The sequence below is a fragment of the Hemibagrus wyckioides genome, linkage group LG06, assembly GCF_019097595.1.
Source record: "Hemibagrus wyckioides isolate EC202008001 linkage group LG06, SWU_Hwy_1.0, whole genome shotgun sequence".
NCBI classification, from domain to species: domain Eukaryota; kingdom Metazoa; phylum Chordata; class Actinopteri; order Siluriformes; family Bagridae; genus Hemibagrus; species Hemibagrus wyckioides.
Window position 1 is genome coordinate 36,792,343 of NC_080715.1, and position 20,249 is coordinate 36,812,591.

Below are 20,249 nucleotides of genomic sequence, written 5' to 3' on the forward strand. Positions count from 1 at the left end.
ACTTGGATCCCAACCTCCAATGCTGGGATATGCGAAGAAAGAATTTCACTGTGCTGTAATGTATATGTGATAAATAAAGTCTATTTCTATTCTATTCTGATGTGGCGCAAACTTTAAAGCGAGGTCTTACGAGAGGCAGCATAAACTCTGAAGATTAACATACGACTAATCAGAACGAGAATGTCAAGGCCAGGCTGCTCTGCCGAGCTCGTTGGGGTTCTATCTCCTGCTGGGACGCTCGAGTTTCTGCCAGTGATGATCAACATTCACCTCGGAAAAGGAGAGAGAGAGAGAGAGAGAGAGATTCACGCTGTTGTCATTTCCCCTCTCTTCCCTCCATCTGTCTCTCCTTCATCAATTCACCCTGCAATTTACTGTCAGGCCGCAGTTTTGTGAATGCAGCTCATGTCTAATTGTAACGAGTTATCAAGTGTAATGAGCTTTTAATGTTTTCACACACACGGAAAATTGCTCTGCGGTAATTAAGGAGTCGTCATACTGTGATGGAGTACCTAGTCAGAGATTAATATGCTTTTGATGCACCGTGGTGAGAGGGGTGTGAGGGATTTATTTTATTTATTTGTACATTTTTATATACGTTTCAAAGGAAGCGTTTATTTTGATTTCCAGCATTTTCACCTGCATTTTAACCCGAAAGACATTTTGATGGTGTCTTATTACTTTTAAAGGTTATAACCTTGGGCAGGACATTACAAGCACCATAAAAATCCTGGAGCTGGAAATAGCTTTTGATGTTTAAAGTATGGCGAGAGAGAGAGAGAGAGAGAGAGAGAGAGAGAGAGAGAGAGAGAGAAAGCTGTGAAATCGGCTGCCTTTAAATCAAAAACCTTCACTTGTGTGGGGGCAAGGTCAAAAAATCTGAGGGGGCATCTTTGATGCCTTTTCTAAGTGAGGACTAAGTGCTTGGTGTGTGGGAGTGTGATATATATTTGAAAGCAGGTGTCTATATCTGAAATGTTTGCTGACATTACTTTAAATTCAATTATCTGGCAGTGTACCATCAGTAAGGTCTAAGATGCTGTGATTTTCTGTTTCATAGCCTACAATGGATTTGATTATTATTATTACCTGGACCGATGATAAGGAAACAAAACCAAACAACACGTCAAGCTTCAGTAACAGATTTTAATCGAGGATGTGATGTGCCTTGTGATCATTATAATGAGCAGCCTGATCCCATTTTTGAGGGGGTTTTCATTTGTTTCTATGAAAAAAAGGATTGGTATTCAGTGAAAGCATACTGATACAGGATGAGAGCTATCAAATATCACGAACGTGGAAAAATCTCCAGCATGGTTGGATTGAGTATCTCAGAATCTACCAAACTATCGCTAGTGCAGAATGGTGCAAAAAATAAATAAATAAAATAAAAAAACACCAGTGAGCATCAGTTCTTTAGTTGGAAACATTGTGTTGATGGAATAGAGGACAGACAGGAAGTTGAGCTGTTTGAGCTGACAGGATGTCAAGGGTAACTTAATCAAGTGTGTGGAGTAGAGAAGCATCTCAGAAAGCACAACTTGGATTCATTCCTGTCTGCCAAGAAGAGGAATCTGAGGAGGAAACAACAGCAGAAAAACAGTCCTGTCTGCCAAGAGGAGGAATCTGAGGCTACAGTGGACATGGGCTCACCAAAATCAAAAACTGAACAATGACTGGACACTTGAATTCATTTGAACACTCTTTAGGTAGCTGCAGCTGTTCCTGATGTGGATACAGTTGTTGCCCAATGTCAAGAGATATTTCCCTTCCTCTAGCAAAGCAAGTGGTGAGCTCCAACACTGAATCTGCTTGTCCCTAACACTGGTGCTGCTGATATTCCCACTCCTGAGCCTACATGTGAATGAGCACAAGCGGTTCTGTTCATACATCTTTCTGACATATTAAGCACACAAGAGCCCCCTCGACCCCCACTCATCCCTGCTGTCTTGTAGTTCATCCCCAGGATGCTGGCGACAGGATATGAGAGATGCAGAGATGGCAGGAGGAGAGGCGGGAGTCGAGACAATACACTGGCGATCGTTATCGGCCGGCAACATGGAGTCGAGCGAGCAGCGTGTCCAGCTCCGGCAACATAATTCATGATGCTCTATCAAATGAGTTCGGCGTCAGGGATGTTATTGCTTGCGCAAATATCTCAGCATGGCAGTGCGACAGCATCATGGGGTCACTGATGGAGCTATTTATGAGGGGCTTGTGAACTTGGGGGAGCTGGAGGAAGTAAAGAAGGCGCAAAATGGGTTCGTGGAAATCATGCCCACTGCAAATGAGAAAATATGAACCACCGCAGTTTCACAGCGAGGTTATGAAGTATTCCTTTTCTGAGAGGGGGGAAAAAAACAGGACAATGTATGAATCAGTGGAAAAGTGCTATGGTGGTGGTGTACCGGTATTGGCAAATAATCAATTCGGGGGGGGGGGGGGTAGCAGTAACTTTGCTTTATGTCGGGCTGCTTCTGTGGTGATTATTATTCTGTAACAGCAGGCGTGAATTATTCCTACAGATTAGAACTCTCAAGTTTTTTATTTTATATCCCTGTTCTGTATATATCATTTGGACTATACTGGGAACAGCAATGGAAAAAGCACCAAATTTAGAGACTTAAACACAAATTCTGGTATCGTAGTGGAGTAGTAATTAAATCTTGAGTAAAAATTAAAGCAGGCCGCAAGAAAATGACTGAAGTAAGAGTCAGTAAATTGTCTGGATTAATAGTAATACATGTCCAATAGGAATGTCCAATATCAACTAACCAACTGAAGTGAAGTTTTACTAAAGTTAACATATTGTAATAATCTTGTCGGATAAAGAATCTAGCTTGCTAACCCAACCAAATGCTGTTAGGGTTTCAGTAGCTGGTTATCTAGCTATTGTACATAATCCTGAGAATGATCTATGATGCTGTAGCAGCACTTGAATTTAACACAAAAAGCCACCAAGTGCAACACTGTGAGCTTTCGACTAGCTAACACATTACCCGTATATTGTAATCGTCCAGAACTTTTAATAGCACTAGTTAAATGTACCATCTTTCTTCATTGGCTGGCTTTATGTTCTGATATGGTCTGAATTAGTCTGCTCTAAAGACATAAGGCTTTACAAATGACCAAAACGGAGCAGATTGAGGACAGAGCCAGATCGGCGTAAACTTCAGCACATGGTGATTGGATCTCAGTTGGATTTTGATTCATCGCCATTTCTTCATCTCAGCAACTAGCACAACAGACATCAATCTACAGGACATTCGGATTACTATATGGACAATGGTCAGATACGGTTTTCTTTCTTTCCATACAGCACTGAACTGAAATGCATGTGTATGACTTTGGGTCTTTGTGTTGCAGTGGTTTTAAAATCATTTTTAATGGTGTAAATGTATTTTAGTTATAGTACGAGGGTTAATTATAAAACTGATCCTCTCTCAAATTTGTGTAGCTTGCCTCCTCAGAAGGTTATAAAAAGACCGTGTTTAGCGAAGATTAGATGTTGATCTATGAAATTTATATGCTAAATTATGCTTATCATTATCAAGCTGTATCCTTTGAAGCATTTATACTAAAGATACCTGATGATTTAGGGTAGGGATGCATGTGACTTCACTGTCTCAGACATTGCTGCAGCTGAAGACTTTCTCTTACTTCAAATCAGTTCTTTTTTCTTTAAATATAAACAGAATGATATGATTTTATATTTACAGTGACTCATTGTAATTTCCACCCTGTCTAGAAATTCACTTTGAAGAACACCTTTAAAGACAGATTATGAGACAGATTTATGCATGAATTTAAACGTTCCTGTCAGGAGTCTTGTAAACAGACTGCGTAGTCAGCTATCAGGAAAAGAAAAAAAGTTAAGAAATCAGTCAACTACAGAAAACAATGCTCAGTGAAACGTTCAGTAATACCATCAGAGCCGACAGCACCGGAACATCATAAGCCCTGATTAAAGGTTAGCTGAGAATTTAATATAAGCGGACATCTTTTCTAAAAGACGGTGAAAGGAGGAACGGAGGCCGGAGATGAAGGTAAAAGTCTACCTTGTTAATCAGGGAAGGATCAGAGCCATGCTCGAGGGAAGCATTTAGGATTAATGTGGAGATTTAAGATGAATCTTAACACTATCCTCCTAATTGCTGTTGGGTGGCAACAAGGGACAAATAAAAGCTACTGATTAGATACTGATTTGATGCTTCTAGCACAAGATTACTGGTAGGACTACGCTTCAGCACATGAACATTGCTAAACAGGTCTTTTTCAGAGAAAGTCCTTGAGAAAAAACTATTAAAAACCTTAACGTATTGGATATCAGTGGACAGGATGTCTTCATGCTAGCAGCAGAAATCCTTCAACTGATATTTAATAGCAATGCATTTCTATACACAATTAGCTGAATGTAGACTATTTCACCGGTTGCAACAAAATTAACGTGTGTCCAGTATCCTATTTATGATGATATTATACTGCACCTAATAATAAACTGTCTTTAGCTGATTTATTATATATGTATTATTACAGTAGAATATCATAATATCATAAATCTGCCTGTGGATAAGAAATACAAAAAATTATTTTTTAAATTTTGCATGTAGTTAACCAGTTTTAATTTCACCCATCAGATCCCAACAGACTACTTTTATACATTTTGTAGACTATAAAGTGATGACCAGAATTTGATTTTGGAGACAACGCAGCAGTTAGCTATAAAATGTGTCTGGATTTTCTTGTTTGCCAAACAGTAGAAACCATACAGCTCCCATTAAATATTCTTGCTTCGTCTTGTCTCGCAGTACCAGGGTTTGGTCCAATGTTAACTAGCCAATAGCGTCTTCGACTATGTATGACTGTCTCTGAGATTTTTAGAGATCACTTTGAAACTTTACACAATTGATTAAATTCCACATAATGTGTGTTTCTGGGTTATTGCACGGTTGGTAGAACTTCCTTACTAATTGCATAGTCAGCTGGAAGTGTTCTTAATGGCTTCTCAATTCAAGGCTGGACATTAAAACAGGGTCAGCATTTGGGTCATTTTAATTTGAGCTTGTGTTTTCAAAACCACATATGAATGCTGGAGAAATTTGTGTTTGTTTTATTTCCATATTCACAAAATGCTTTTAGAGCTGTACAACCTGATAACACAACTGCAAATCATCCAACTCAGCCACCCACATACCTACCTACCCATCCACCCACCTTCCTACCCACCTATAAACCTACCTACCCATCTGCCTACCTTCCTATACACCCACCTACCTACGAACCCATCAACCCACCTACCTACACGCCTACCTACCTAAGTAACCACCCACCCATCCAACCCACCTACCTACCCACCTATAGACCTACCTACCTATCCATCCAACCAACCTATCCACCTATAGACCTACCTACCCATCCAACGCACCTACCTTCCTATACACCCACCTACCCACCAACGAACCCATCAACCCACCTACCTAAGTAACCACCCACCCATCCAACCCACATACCTACCTACCCATCCAACCCACCTACCTATCCACCTATAGACCTACCTACCCATCCAACCCACCTACCTACCCACCTATACTCAACCAACCCACCTACCTATCCACCTATAGACCTACCTACCCATCCAACCCACCTACCTACCCACCTATACTCAACCAACCCACCTACCTATCCACCTATAGACCTACCTACCCATCCAACCCACCAACCTATCCACCTATAGACCTACCTACCCATCCAACGCACCTACCTTCCTATACACCCACCTACCCACCAACGAACCCATCAACCCACCTACCTAAGTAACCACCCACCCATCCAACCCACATACCTACCTACCCATCCAACCCACCTACCTACCCACCTATACTCAACCAACCCACCTACCTATCCACCTATAGACCTACCTACCCATCCAACCCACCTACCTACCCACCTATACTCAACCAACCCACCTACCTATCCAACTATAGACCTACCTACCCAACCTACCCATCCAACCCACCTACCCACCCCCCCACCGCTGTCTGTCTCTGACTAAATTGTTTGAAGTCACAAACTTCAATTTAGGACATGCATATAAATTCCTTTTTTTTTTTTTTTTAAACTAGAGTCAGGCAGAGACCATAGGTAAGTATGTAGATAGATAGATAGATAGATAGATAGATAGATAGATAGATAGATAGATAGATAGATAGATAGATAGATAGATAGATAGATAGAGACAAATTTTCTAGCTTTGACAAATTTCTCCAGCTTTCATACACAGTTCTGAAAACACAAGCTCAAATTAAAATAACTCAAATGCTGACCCTGTTTTAATGTCCAGCCTTGAATTGAGAAGCCATTAAGAACACTTCCAGCTGACTATCCAATCAGTAAGGAAGTTCTACCAACCGTGCAATAACCCAGAAACACACATTATGTGGAATTTAAACAATTGTAAAAAGTGAAAAGATGTTCCATTTATGGCCGGTTCTCTAAGTGTGTGTTTAGTTGAGTGGCAGCTAAAACCCCAAAATCATTAAAAATAAAATAAAATAAATAATAATTCCCCTTATTTTAGTTCAACACTTACCTTTCCTGCAAATGCATTCTACTTATACAGACTAGCTCAACTATGAAGACAAAATTATTCAGAAGAACAGTTCACTTGCTTTATTTGTCATGAACAACACATCTTAGGACTCCACCACTAACTGCACAGTGCCTAAAATATTCTGAATATAACATCAGCTTTCCTGAGGGACATGAAGACGGGAGTCAGGAGGAAATACTTTGAAGCTCAGGTCCCGGGGGTGGAAGCAGGCTTAAGAAGTCCCATGATTCTCCACATGTAAAGAGCAAACAGGGGAAACTCATCCGATAGAGGGAGGACATGTTTTTCCAACTGGGAAACTTGGTGCTGGTGGTGCTCGCTCCCTGTGCTAAACGACCTGGCTTGAATGAGCTGCTCTAGAATCCAAAAGAGGTAAAAGGAGTTCTCATACCTGACCCAGTCTACCTGCTGTGGCTGCTGTCCCTCAGGCACTTCCTGGAAAACACCACAAGGGGGAATTTAGTGATCAGCAAAAGTATTCCCAAATGGGGAATGACTGGTTATCAAGCAAGGTCAAGTGATGAATATTAACATTAGTTGAAAATGTTCACATTTTCTTTTTTAATTGTTTAAATCCTCCAAAATCTAGATACTGCAAAAAGCTTTAGGTATACCATAAGCAAGAGTGGATGTCAGACGTGTGGATTCCGAGGCTTGCTGCTATGTTTGATATGTTTCTGATGCTAAAATGTCATTTGATGACTTCAGATATAGCATGAGACAGAAATATAGATGAAATGATGGCTAAAATGTGCTGAGATGTTTCTACTGAAAAGTATTGGATTACAGAAGAACCTTTAGGGTGTTCATAAAAAATGAGACGTGGTATCAAACTAACAAGAACCTTAACTTTCTTACCTCCCAAATGTTTGGAATTACTACTTCTAGATCTTTATCTTTTCAAAAATTAAAGATACTCGCCAGATTCAAAGAGCACCATTTAAGAAACTAACTTCTGCAGCTGGTCGCTCAACAAGTTCGCTCTTGTTTCTCTCCTAGTAGAACAAATCTTTGAAAATGAACCATGAGAAAGCAGGGAGTCTTTTGAATGTATCCCAGCAGATTGTTGTTTACTTGCTGCCTCTGCCCTCAGGAAGAAAGACAATACATGAGGGACTACCACGAAGAAATACATTCAGCCATAAAAACTAAAAGGCACATCAGAACCTACTGCTGAGGATGTTTTTTCTTTTCCCACAATCAGATCACTCCTTCAAGTCTGAGGAGAATTCAGAAACCATACATTAATTTTGGGAGAAATTTGACTTCAAGACGTGGATTTGAAAAGCATCTGCTTGCTCAGTGCTAATATTTAACTGCTCCTATTTGTTCCCGCTGTAAAGAATCTGAATGTGGAGGAAAAGCACTTTATAGGGACCTTCAGCATCGCTGCTGAGGAGGATGGTATAAAAGCGGATTCATAAAACTGGCAAGGAGGTGAAGGCGTGCCGTGCACAGGGACGGATTTAATTTGATGGCACGGCTCGATCGAAGGTGACAAAACGAAAAGATAATGTTCATCCTTGTGTTTAATTACTTTAGGAAGAAGCAGGAAAAACAAGACCAAAATGTTCAAGGTTGACACCAGTGTGTAGAGAAAAACAACAAAAATCTTGTATTAAATAGTCTATATATAATTTGTCAACTTGAGTAGGGTAAATGTGGACCGATGTATCAGCATGACATCATCCTATGGAGATCTTACACACATTCTGGATCTGGCATTATCTTCCAATTTGGCCATTTTCTATCAAGTATCTTCTACCTTGAATGGCTAAAATTGATCAACCAGTGAAGAGTAAGACCATCCTTCCCAGAGACTCCAGGTCATCATCAGGATTCAAACACAAGCTTCAGATAACACCATTGAATGCTTTTCTGCTGCACACCTTTTGTTAGTTATAATGCAGATGCAGAACAGGACCTGAGTCTCCAGGGGATAGGACCCAGGATCCCTGTAAACCAGGAGGATAAGTAGATGGATGGATGGATGGGTGGATGTTGGTTGGGTGGATGGATGGATGGATGTATCGGTGGATATATTGGTGAATGGGTGGATATGAGTGGATGGATGGGTTGGATAGATAGATTGGTGAATGGATGTATGGGTGGATGCATGAATGGGTGGATGGATGGATGGTAAGGAGGGTACATGGGTAGATATATGGATGGCTAGATGTATGGGTGGATGTATCAGTGGACATACGGATGGATGGTTGGGTGGATAGATGGATGGATGGATAGATAGATAATGCAGAACATATTGTTATGTAAAAAGCACTTTTAGATTTCACTTTTTATGAAAGGACATGAAAAAGATTTGCTTCTCAAGATACTGCCTATTGTTCTGCGGTGTTCTGAAATTCTCCTAGCCATGCAAGGCTGTGGCACCACCATCATCATCCTCATCCTACCACTACTCCTTCTCATCCAGTTAACTTGATCTAGCGCAACTAAAACAGGAACCTTGAATGGATTGTGAGCTGTTAAGACACATTAGAGAGTTCCTCCTGAAAAAAAAAAAACTAAAATTGAGGAAATCTCTTATTAAACTCTTATTTTATCCGTTCACACTTCTGAGATTGTTAAAAATAGATTTAGTTAGGCAGCAGTGTAGGATTTAGTTTTACGATGAAACAATATACCAGACGGCCTGAAGGTTTGACAAATTCAGGAAATATTTTTTCAAAGCCTCACACTCAGAGTGTCATTCTCTTTTCTCTTCTCCCTCTTGGGGAAGACTCTTGGCTTTGACTCCAGCCTCGCTGCTACAATATTTCTTTTTTTCATTATATTCGCTCACAGGAAGTTCTCTCTTCTGCTTAGGCCCATCACGTCACTGATGACGTTTATGAAGAAGTTTAAGTGCTTGCTCCTGAACTGAACCTCCTCATCCCTTTCTCATAACTTATGTAACATGCAATATTGAACAAGCCCCTGCTGATTCATCAATGGTGCGAAAAAAAATCTTCCTTCAGCACATTTGGTTTAGGTTGGTACTCGGCCCACTCATTTAGCTGACAGCTTTCTTTAGGCAAGAGTGATAAATGTACTGAATGATCCAGTTACTAGAAACTAGAGAGGAAAAAAAAAAAAAAAAGGTGTGTGTGTATAACTTTAATCAAGATGAAAAGAAATTATCCCAGGAGTAAGGTGACTAAAAAAAACAATGCCAGAGCAAAAGAAGCAAACTAAGAGGAGAATTAGAACAAGGAAAACCCAGGGAAGTATTATTCTGAGATAATAAATCTTTGGGTGAAACGTCATTGCTTTCAAATCCGGACCCCTCCTTTGGGATGTTGTGCAATAAGACTGTGCTTCAGGACGACTAATGGTGCGATACAGGGGGAAATAATAAGGAGAGAGAGAGAGACAGAGAGAAGACAAACAGCAAATGAGGCCGAGAGCCAAAGAGGATGGATAGCTTTCTGTCTCTCCGAAAATGGAAGACGGAAGGAGATAGACGAGGTAGAGAGGCTTCGTTGATCCTCGAGGAATTGGAAGCTTTGGCCAGTTTTAGTAATCAACGCTGGATTGTAATTCCCATATGTACACTGCTGTGAATAAAAACTCACTGCCTATTTCCAAAGGAACACATCTACATCTGCTTATTCAGGCTGTTAATCAATCATTCGGCAGCTGCGTGCTGCATACAATTGCATCCAGATCAGCTGATGTTCAAACAGGAGAATGGAGAAAAATGTCACGTCTGTGGCTTTGACCATGGTGCCAAATTGTGGGAGTCCATGAAAGAAAAAAGAAAAAGGACACCGTGGCACTAGCCAATCCTGTGCGTCCTTGAGCTTGTGTATGTGGAAGTAAGTCCAAATAGCACTTGAGGGTTTCACAGCATGCTGTGATGCAGCATAAGCATCCTTTAAAAAAAAAAAAAAAGATGAAATTGGCTGGCTGGTTCCAGATTAAGCATGTGTAAAGCCCTTAACCCTTTTCGGTTGGTGGCTTTCGTATGATTTGATGGAGGAGGGAGGAAGGAGGTATGTGGATGCATTTCAGAATGAATAATATTTTAAACCTTGGGCTGATGGACTACAACAGCCTACATATATAACAGCCAAGAACAGGGGTCTGAGTTGTAGAGAAGCTTCTAGAAGCTAATGTAGTCTTCTGTTTTTGTAGTCCATCCTCAAGATTTTGAAAGGTGTGTGATCACCTGCTCACCAGAGTTGTAAGAGTGGTTACTTGAGTTATAGTAACCTTACTGAAACCAAACAGACCAAACAAAACATTTTCATCTCATTTTATACAACTGAGGGCCTGGTTCAGGGGCCCAGCATTGGCAGCTTGGTGGACCTGGGATTCGAACTCGCAACTACATCCCATTATAACTGCCTCTGTACCGAAACTGTCAACTATACCACTACTTAATAAGGTTTTGTTGCAAGTTTGTTCGCAAATTGTTCAAAACATGAAGCTATTTTGTCATTTTTTGTTGCCTGGTTGCTCTTTAAGAGATGAAGCATGATAACAAGACAGTGGAACTGGCTGCCTCTTCGGTTCACTATGGAAACGTGCTGAGGCCGAGGGATGAGTGGCAGTAACGGCGTACATCACTGCAGTCTTACTGCTAAGTCACTCACTCACAAGCCACCATCTCTGGAGGAGTGTGAGTGATATGACAAAGAGCAAAAGCAATATAGAAAGAACACGAATTATTTCTCCCTAGAGAACACTACTGCATGCCTCATTCTTCTAAGCTGAGAGAGAATAAGGAGAAAAGAAAAAAAAAAAAAGAAGCCAAGAACCAGCAGGAACGGCGATATGACAGGATGAGCAGCTGGATGCTTCTTGTTTATTCCCACTTCTCCTTATTCAAAATTCAACCTATTCCCATCATACAGGCCTAAAAGATGAGAGATTTAAAAAGATGCCCAATGACACAAGTGGTGCTGTGGAAAGCCCTCCTGCAGGGTCATGGTGCAGTGGGGTGGACCTCATTTTTTTCTGCCTCGGCAGAATTAACACTCATCTAAATGCATGGGCTGTCCATTGTGCCTAGGAGCAGAGTCCCAGCGAGGGCTGCTCGAGCTCTGCTTCTGCCGCTGTTAATAGGCCAGATACAGAAGAGGAGGAGGAGGAGGAGGAGGAGAGCAAAGACCTGGCAGGCTGCAAACTAGGACAAGTAGTACTCACTTCACGGTTATCCAAAAAAAAAAAAAAAGAGGTTCAAACAGAACCATGATCCTAACCCACGGAGGTCCATAAGTCTCTCGAGGTTGAAAGTCTTCTAAAAAAGTATTTGAATTATTCTTGCATCTCCTGGACTGTGCAGCTGTATCGGCAGCATGAATGTCAAATGGCCATAGGACCTCCAATTCAAGCCTTTATTATTGCCACACAAAACACAGTGGAATTCTTTTCTTCGCATATCCCAGATAAGGAAGTTGGGGTCAGAGTGTAGGGGGAGCTATGATAAAGCACCACTGGAGCACAGAGGGTTAACACTATATTGCCAAAAGTTTTGGAACACCCCTCTAGATCATTGCATTCAGGGGTTGGACTCGGCCCCTTAGTTCCAGTGAAAGGAACTCAATGCTTCAGCATACCAAGACATTTTGGACAATTTCATGCTCCCAACTTTGTGGGAACAGTTTGGGGATGACCCCTTCCTGTTCCAACATGACTGTACACCAGTGGACAAAGCAAGGTCCATAAAGACATGGATGAGTGAGTTTGGTGTGGAGGAACTTCACAGAGTCCTGACCTCAACCTGATAGAACACCTTTGGGATGAATTAGAGCAGAGAGCCTTCTCGTCCAACATCAGTGCCTGACTTCACAAATGCGCTTCTAGAGGAATGGTCAAAAATTCCCGTGAACACTCCTAAACCTTGTGGAAAGCCTTCCCAGAAGAGTTGAAGCTGTGAACGGCAGGCCAACTCCATATTAAATTCATGTGCATGTAAGGACAGATGTTCTAAAACTTTTAGCAATATAGTGTATAAAAAAAGATCCTTTGTTTATGTGATTTCCCTAACAGAAAAAAAATCTGAAAATCTGTGGTGAATATATTGTTTAATTATAATGATTAAACTACACATAGTAGCAGTAGAAAGGACATAATAAAGACCATCACCTTGGCACCTTCTCCCCTGACACAAGGGAGGATTTATTTCAAACAGTGCTACTTACTAGTGTGAGACCAAACCACTGACTCACACTGTAAAATGCCGTAAACAGGAAAACAGCTGAGACCCAGGTGCCCTGCACTGTTAAACAATGAGGCGTGGGAGTTTTCTCCTCTGATGCCGTGGGCCGAAGTTTCTGCTGCTGAGGGTTAAGATTTACTGCCAGGGGTTTAACTTTGCTGAAAACTCTCTGACTTCGTGCTTGATTCATTTCATTCTTTGCGCTTTGTTATGATGCCGTGGCTGTTTGTCTGTGTAGGGCCTTTTCAATCCCTGTAGCTTTACTCAAGGCGGGGAAAAAGAAAACGTTGTTGTTGAAGGTCAATGTTTACAGCAGTATGAGAAAAGATACAAAACTGACAAAAATGTCTTGCCTTTTGGTACGCCCAGTGTTACCATTTTTAACTCTTGGCAACTAAACAACCTGGAGCATTTTTTTTGGATATTGCTAATCCACCTGTATGTTTTAGGAGGAAACTGGGATAACTGGAGTATACAAAGAATATTGGATCTTCACATACAGTACTGAAACTGTGACTCTGGACATCAGATGTTCAATTTGTAATTATTATTATTCACAAAGCTTTTAATCACATGGCTGCTAAATGGTTTGATACTGAATAAATAAAAAAGTAATTTCACTGGGATTGGTACTGACTACCAGGCAGTTCATACTCAGATTGGTATTGACTACCAGGCAGGACACCAGTTCACTGGGATTGGTACTGACTACCAGTTCACTGGGATTGGTACTGACTACCAGGCAGGATACCAGGTCATACTCGGATTGGTATTAACTACCAGTCAGGACACAAGCTTTGGATGACTGCCTAGGGTGGGGAGCGAAGGCTGGCCCGTGTGATCCAATCCAAAAGACTGTTGCTGAAATTGCTGAAGTAGTTAATGCTGGTTCTGACAGAAGCAAAAGTGGGACAAACACAATATTAAGCAGGTGGTCATAATGTTATGCCAGATCAGTGTATCGTATAAATCTATAAAACTGATTGAGCTGATTTCCCCATCAGGTAAAGAAAAAACGATCACCATAAGCATGTCCATGAGTGAGTGAGTGAGTGTCTGTCTGATAATCTGATAAACAAAACTGATACAAGTATGATATGTCCAATATATCCCCTTGTAAAATCAACTCAATCCAGAACCTCCAACAACGTGCACAGATTGATTTTTTTTCCACAGGCAGAGATGTTTTGCAGGGCATCTCACCCCCCACACCACCTCCCCACCCCACCGCAGCAGCTCCTGTGTGATATGCCCACAACACAGAGATTTACAAGACAGCAAATCGATGGGGCTGTCTCCAAGAGTCCATTTGTTGAGCTTTATCTACGATGATCCGATCTTAAGTGTGTGGTTTTCTACCATTAAAGAAAACATTTCCTTTGTTGGGGAGCACATGAATTCATAGTGGCGACCTTAAGAGCCGCAATATGCCAGCAAATTTAATACTACTGTTCCAATCAGCGCCAACACCCTCGTGAGATTACACAGTGCAACGGATTGACGTTTCATGTGAACTGTTGGCGCTCACTCGACATCATTCTATCTAATAACTAGAAACTTGCTTAAATGAAGGAAATGAAATCATGTTTTGTCGACACACCACATATCCCCCCCTATTATGAAGCCAGACAACAGAACAGAAAACGCAATCTGCCCTCTTCCACATTCATGAGCTCACAGTCAGCTAAGTGTCACAGTGATGGACAGCGGAGCGAGAGTATACCACGGCCAATTTTGCTCTCTTCGCTCCTGGCCACGGAGTCCTACCGCATCGCTCAGGATTACACCTCATGACCACCGGACGACGGAGCAAACACTCTTTTGTGGTGTCGTTTGGGAGCCCAAGGCATCCTAGTGACATCTTAGCAGACCTAATAATGCCATCAATCTTCACTAGAGCTTTTGAACCACTGCCCCAAAGCATCAATTATCCGTCATCATCAGTTTTGGACTTCATTCTCAGAAAGAGCTTAAGAACAGTATTTTTTTTTATTAGACAAACTGCTGGAGTGGAAAAATTTGAATTAGTGTGTATAATGATTATCCTCTTCTCTTCTCTTAAAGGGAGCCGATAAATCCAGAGTTGTCAGTAGGTGCGTAGTTACAGACCTGTCAAAATATACGCATAATGTACACAAAATAACCGCGTCAGCGCTCGGTATTGACGACTCATTAAGTTTTTATGCCTAACAATATGTCAATAGAAAGCAGAACGCGTCGGCTACTTCGGCTGACGGCGCAGCGTGCTAATAACGGAATATTATTTATTCATCGTGGAACGACATGTGCTGCTCTTGTGATTAACATCTTCAGTCAGAAAAAGGACAGCAGTAGAAAAGCTGCCAGGAAAAGTCCGCTTCCTGTCGATGGTTGGTTGGTGGGGCTTGTTTGAGCTTTTTCAGAAACTGCTGATCATTTGGAATTTCTCTAGAGTCTCTAGAGTTTATGCAGAAGGCTGTAAATAACAAAAGACATCCGGGCGAGTGGCTGAGCACAGCTGAGCACCAGCAGCTCTGGGGATTGTTCATAAAAGCTTATATTTATTGCGTTTGTTTTAAAATATTATTGTTGCTATAACACACAGATGATGGAAACTCATTATAAAATGCGTAAGTTTTTGTGTGTGTGTAGATGCTCTATATTTAGCATGCACAAAAAGGAGTGTCCAGTGTCGGTCAGAGGCGCATACCCTCCACTTTTCATCAGAATGCATCACTTCGTGGCTTCAAAAGAGGCTGGAGAGGAAACGGCCACCCTGTGCTGAGCAATTAATTCATTCCTTAAATCTTGGAAAACATTCCAACCCTTAGAAAGCGCTGTCTTAAAAATAACGGTGGTCTCTACACAACTCCCACTTCAAAATGAGCAATAGCTCACCTTTATGGGAGGGGCTACATCAGTTCTTCATTTGGGGTGGGGTTGGGGGGTTTAGTAATTCTTGGAGGGAAAAGTCAATATATTAATCTGGACGAGTCTGAAAATGGGATTTTCTTTCCTAAGAGAATCAGTGAGGGATAGCAGAGAGCTCAGCTGGGCCACTCTGCTTATTCCTAGCTATTAGCCATATATATTTGAGGCATAAAAAAATTTATTTAACATATCACTTGTAAGGCTGCCCCAATGATTTTTCTCCCCTCTCTATTTATAAGATCAATTTCTCATTGCGGCAATAAAACTGAATTGAAATTGATCTTTTATTGCCATGTGACTGCGGCCAATTGTTAGGAAATGAGGGATCAGAGGTTGTACAGTAAAACCATTCTCTTGGGCCAACACTTGACATCTCAGTGACAGTCTTTATGATGCTGTTTAGTTTTATTCTCAGATGATGTGACACTAATTATATGAATTATGACGAGGTTCCAAAACTGATATTTCACAGCAACATGGGGGGGGGGGGGGTGAATACTTATGCAAACAGAATGCTTATTTGTTTTAATCAAAATGCATCAATTCCCATTGGGTATTGATTGTCCTAATTAAGTCTTAACATCCATTCCAAGGTGAAGAAATTCCACAGGATAGGGGGTGATTACGTATGCAAAGCGCTGTACACAGTGTGTAAATCCCAAAAACATGGCTTAAAGATAAATCTCCTCTAGGTGATGGACCAGCGTCCCATTCCCACCAGAGTTCCTGGGATACGCTCTGGATTCATGGTTACTCGACGTGAACGTGTGCTTGGCAAACCGCTCCAGCTTTGCTTCGTTATGAATAAAGACAATTCGTCAGTATTATTTTTATACATACAAATAAACATCGGGTTTCATGTTGTGATAGACGCGAACACCTCCTCAGCACGGCGAGAGCGGCCGAAAAGCTTGCACTGTGGAAGAGAGCCAATCACGGCAGCCTTGTACAGTACTGCTCATTTTTCTTACTTGTGCATTAAACATGCTCTGTTTCACACTGTTAATAATAATATATTGAATAAAAACCTCACGATTACCTGCAAGTTCGTGGCATGTTCTAATGACTGACGTCATACTTCCTGATTTAAGCCAATGGATCTTCGAGTGTGTTTATAAAGCAGAATTACAGGGTCATGAACTTTTCTCACTGATATAAACTGTCTTTGTGTCTCAGTAACCCTTCATCCAGTCCCTCCAGGATTTTATTCTTTTGTGATAGTTGTGGATTTTGTCATTTATAGCATTTGGAAGAATCTTCAATAAAGAATTCTGCTGTATAGGAATTAAAAGAAGATCCCGTGGCAAACCCAACCCATTTTTAGGCCGAGTCATTAAAGCCTGTCCTTAGGTAATACACCAACCAGGCATAACATTATGACCGGCCTAAAATTGTGTATGTACCCTTTTTGCACTGACCCATCATGCACTATGTTTTCTGATACCCTTCTATCAGAACCAGCATTAACTTCAGCAATTTGAGCAACAGTAGCTCGTCTGTTGGATCGGATCACACGGGCCAGCCTTCGCTCCCCACGTGCATCAATGAGCTTTGGCTGTCCATGATCCTGTCGCAGATTCACCACTGTTCCTTCCTTGGAAAACTTTTGATAGATACTGACCACTGCAGGAACACCCACAAAAGCTGCAGTTTTGGAGATGCTCTGATCCAGTGGTCTAGCCATCACAATTTGTCCCTTCGTCAAACTCGCACAAATCCTTACACTTACCCATTTTTCCTGCTTCTAACATCAACTTTGAGGACAAAATATTCACCTGCTGCCCAATATATCCCATGGTGCCATGAGGAGATGATATACACTGGTGAATTTTATACATCAAATCTCCCTCCAGAATGTCTCAATTTATCGGCAAGAAATTTAATTTAGAATGCTAGTTCTACCACCTGTTACCATGGCAACTGATATTAGGACTTCAATAGTATAGCAACAAAATTTGTTTTGTTTTTCGGTATTTAACGTATCATGGTGACTAATACTAAGCAGAAAATAAACGAGAACTATTACAAAAAGCTGAAACAGGGAAGTCTCTGCTTAATTAGCCTGTAGAGCTGTCAGTGTGACAGCAAGCAGTTAACTTCCAGGACAGTAAAGCTCACTCGAAAAACCCGAGGCGATAATTGTGGCACTCGCAACACAATCCTATGCTAATCAGTGTAGCTTTTCAAAGCAGCTGGAAGCAGCAGGGTAGCAATCAAGCGCACGCAAAGTGCAATCTTGAGCTTTATTTTTTTTTGTTGTGATTGATGAGAGCGTGAATCGCTTGAAATATGGGCAAAATATGGCAAAGCGATTCCACAACATTTTGACTCGCAGCTGGTGTAAAAACTCGATTGTTCCTGCCAACAATCTGACGAACAAGCTCACGGTTTTTATTTCTGGAGGCTTTCAGTGAAAAACCATGTGGAGAAAGCTTTATTAAGCATAAATGTGTTTAACCATTAGATCCTTTCATTTATGTAGTCATGTGGTCTTGTATTGTTGCTCCTGGATAATACAAAAGTATATACAATCTTTTATTTTAAAACAGAATGAACGTTGACTTGAAACTTGAGGGGAAAAAAAAAAGCCTCGAGGCCGTGCGACGTTCCCATGAGCTTCCACTGGAGCCAAAGATCTAATGAGTTGTAGTGTAAAGAGGACGGAGGCTTTGCTGCGGCTCTCCGAGGCATTTCGACAGCTGTTAAGACGAAAACACCAGGCCGGCTCCACGGTACACGCGGTCACGTTGGATTTTCCATCCAGCCTGCGTTCTGAACTTGTTCTAAAGGTTTTATTCTGGTCTGCTCAGAAAATCTGACAAATAGGACACATGATAAATACAATGATATAAACACTATATCAAGGCTCTGGTCTCAGCCAAAGTGCTTCATGTGCAGAGCGAATGGTCTCAACGGTTATGTAAATTTCCCAAAGGGATGAGTAAAGTATCTATCTATCTATCTGGCTTATACAGTCTAGCATGAGTGATGTATTAAAAACCTGCTAAATTCAAGAGTTCTAAGAGTTTTAGACAGACTGTGCATCACATCAAATTCAACAAATTCTCTGTCACTGTTCTTCCACCTTCACCAGTAATAAAGGTTTTTGCTGCCAGGGGAATGAGCTGACTGTGCTGGGTGATTTTCTTTCTGGCATGGGGGTGGAGTGAAGTGGCATTGTGGAGTGTTTATTCTGTCCAATGACTGGCAAGAGATACAACCAAAAATGAACACACACACCGGACTGGAAGGCAGACAGGATTTTCTAAGCCGTAGAACACTCTGGTGCTGAAGTCATGGCCGAGACGGTTACTTTTCTCATTTCCTACACAGCAAGAAATTAACTGTTGCGCTCTTTTAAATATCTAGAAAGGTTCCAAGGTTGGTCGTGAGCAATTGCTGAACGCAGGTAGTTCATGGCCTTGTTAATTGACACAATGTACCAGAATCTCTGGTGTTATTCAGAGAAAACTAATCTCTCTGACCCTATGCCTCTGCCCTTCAATTATTTCCGAGAATCAAATTCCCTTCATCTTATTTCCGAGAATCAAATTACCTTCATCTTATTCCATGTTGCTTTGACCCTAATTATCCTAACGGACCTGCAAAAAGAAAAAAAAAAAAAAAGTTGAGACTGCATCCTTAAAAATCCGACAGCCCCAAAAATATTATATTGCCTTGCATCTTCTACTGCATAAAGTTTCTCTACAGCAGAAGCCAACATGTACAACGCTGCTGGGGAAAGGAAGGCTTTTTCTTTCTCCGTCCTAGAAGCTTCGGATCCCAGATGAAGTCGTTACAGTAACTGAATGGTCAAGGGTGAGCAATGTTGACCTGAGCCTGGTTTAAAGAAGAGCTTTGCACAGGCCGTTAAAAAAAAGAGCTTTGGCTTTGGGAACGGAGCGGTTCCTGGTTTTGTGCTCACGAACAAGATTAAATGATAGAAGACATCCTTGTGTGTGTGTCCATGGACACAGACTGATGAGAGATGGAAGGGCAGTGTGTCTACAATGGAACACTGTTTAAAGCTGGTCTTTCAGAGCTTTTTCATATATAAACAATTATACAGAAAGGATGTATGATTATTAACTTATTTTAATCTAGTATATATTTGTCTAGTCCATAGAAACTGGACAGCTGAATACAGGACAAACACAAAGGAGGGTTTTTTTTCCCTCTAATCTTCAGTGTTGCAGTCTTGTGCTGTTGTAACTCATGCACCTCAAGAGTTGATGTTTCGTGCATGCTGAGATGCTTTTCCACTCACTGCAGGTGTACATCGATTATCCGAGTTACTGTATCTTTCCTGCCAGCTTTTCCTCTGATCTTTTCTACCGACATGTTGCTTCCACCTACAGAACTGTCACACACTTGATGGCTTTTTTGATGTCTGTGTAAACTCTAGAGACTGGCGCCAACATCCATGGCCACAGTTAAAGTTTTCTATAATCCGACGCTTGACGTGAACATCACCCAAAGCTCTTGACCTGAATCTGGATGAATTTATCTACTGCACTGCTGCCTATTGAATCCCTGATTAGGTTACTGCCTAAATGTACAGTG

General features: G+C 41.3%; 1 protein-coding gene across 1 annotated transcript in view; it reads right to left on the minus strand.

Moving 5' to 3' along the window:
- Positions 1-6,764: 6,764 nt before the first annotated feature.
- mei4 (meiosis-specific, MEI4 homolog (S. cerevisiae)) overlaps positions 6,765-20,249 on the minus strand; it is a 49,917-nt gene continuing 36,432 nt past the window's right edge. Inside the window, exon 5 of the mRNA XM_058390907.1 lies at positions 6,765-7,045. Coding sequence (XP_058246890.1) covers positions 6,797-7,045 — 249 coding nt within the window. The 3' untranslated portion in view covers positions 6,765-6,796. The remainder of the gene's footprint in view (positions 7,046-20,249) is intronic.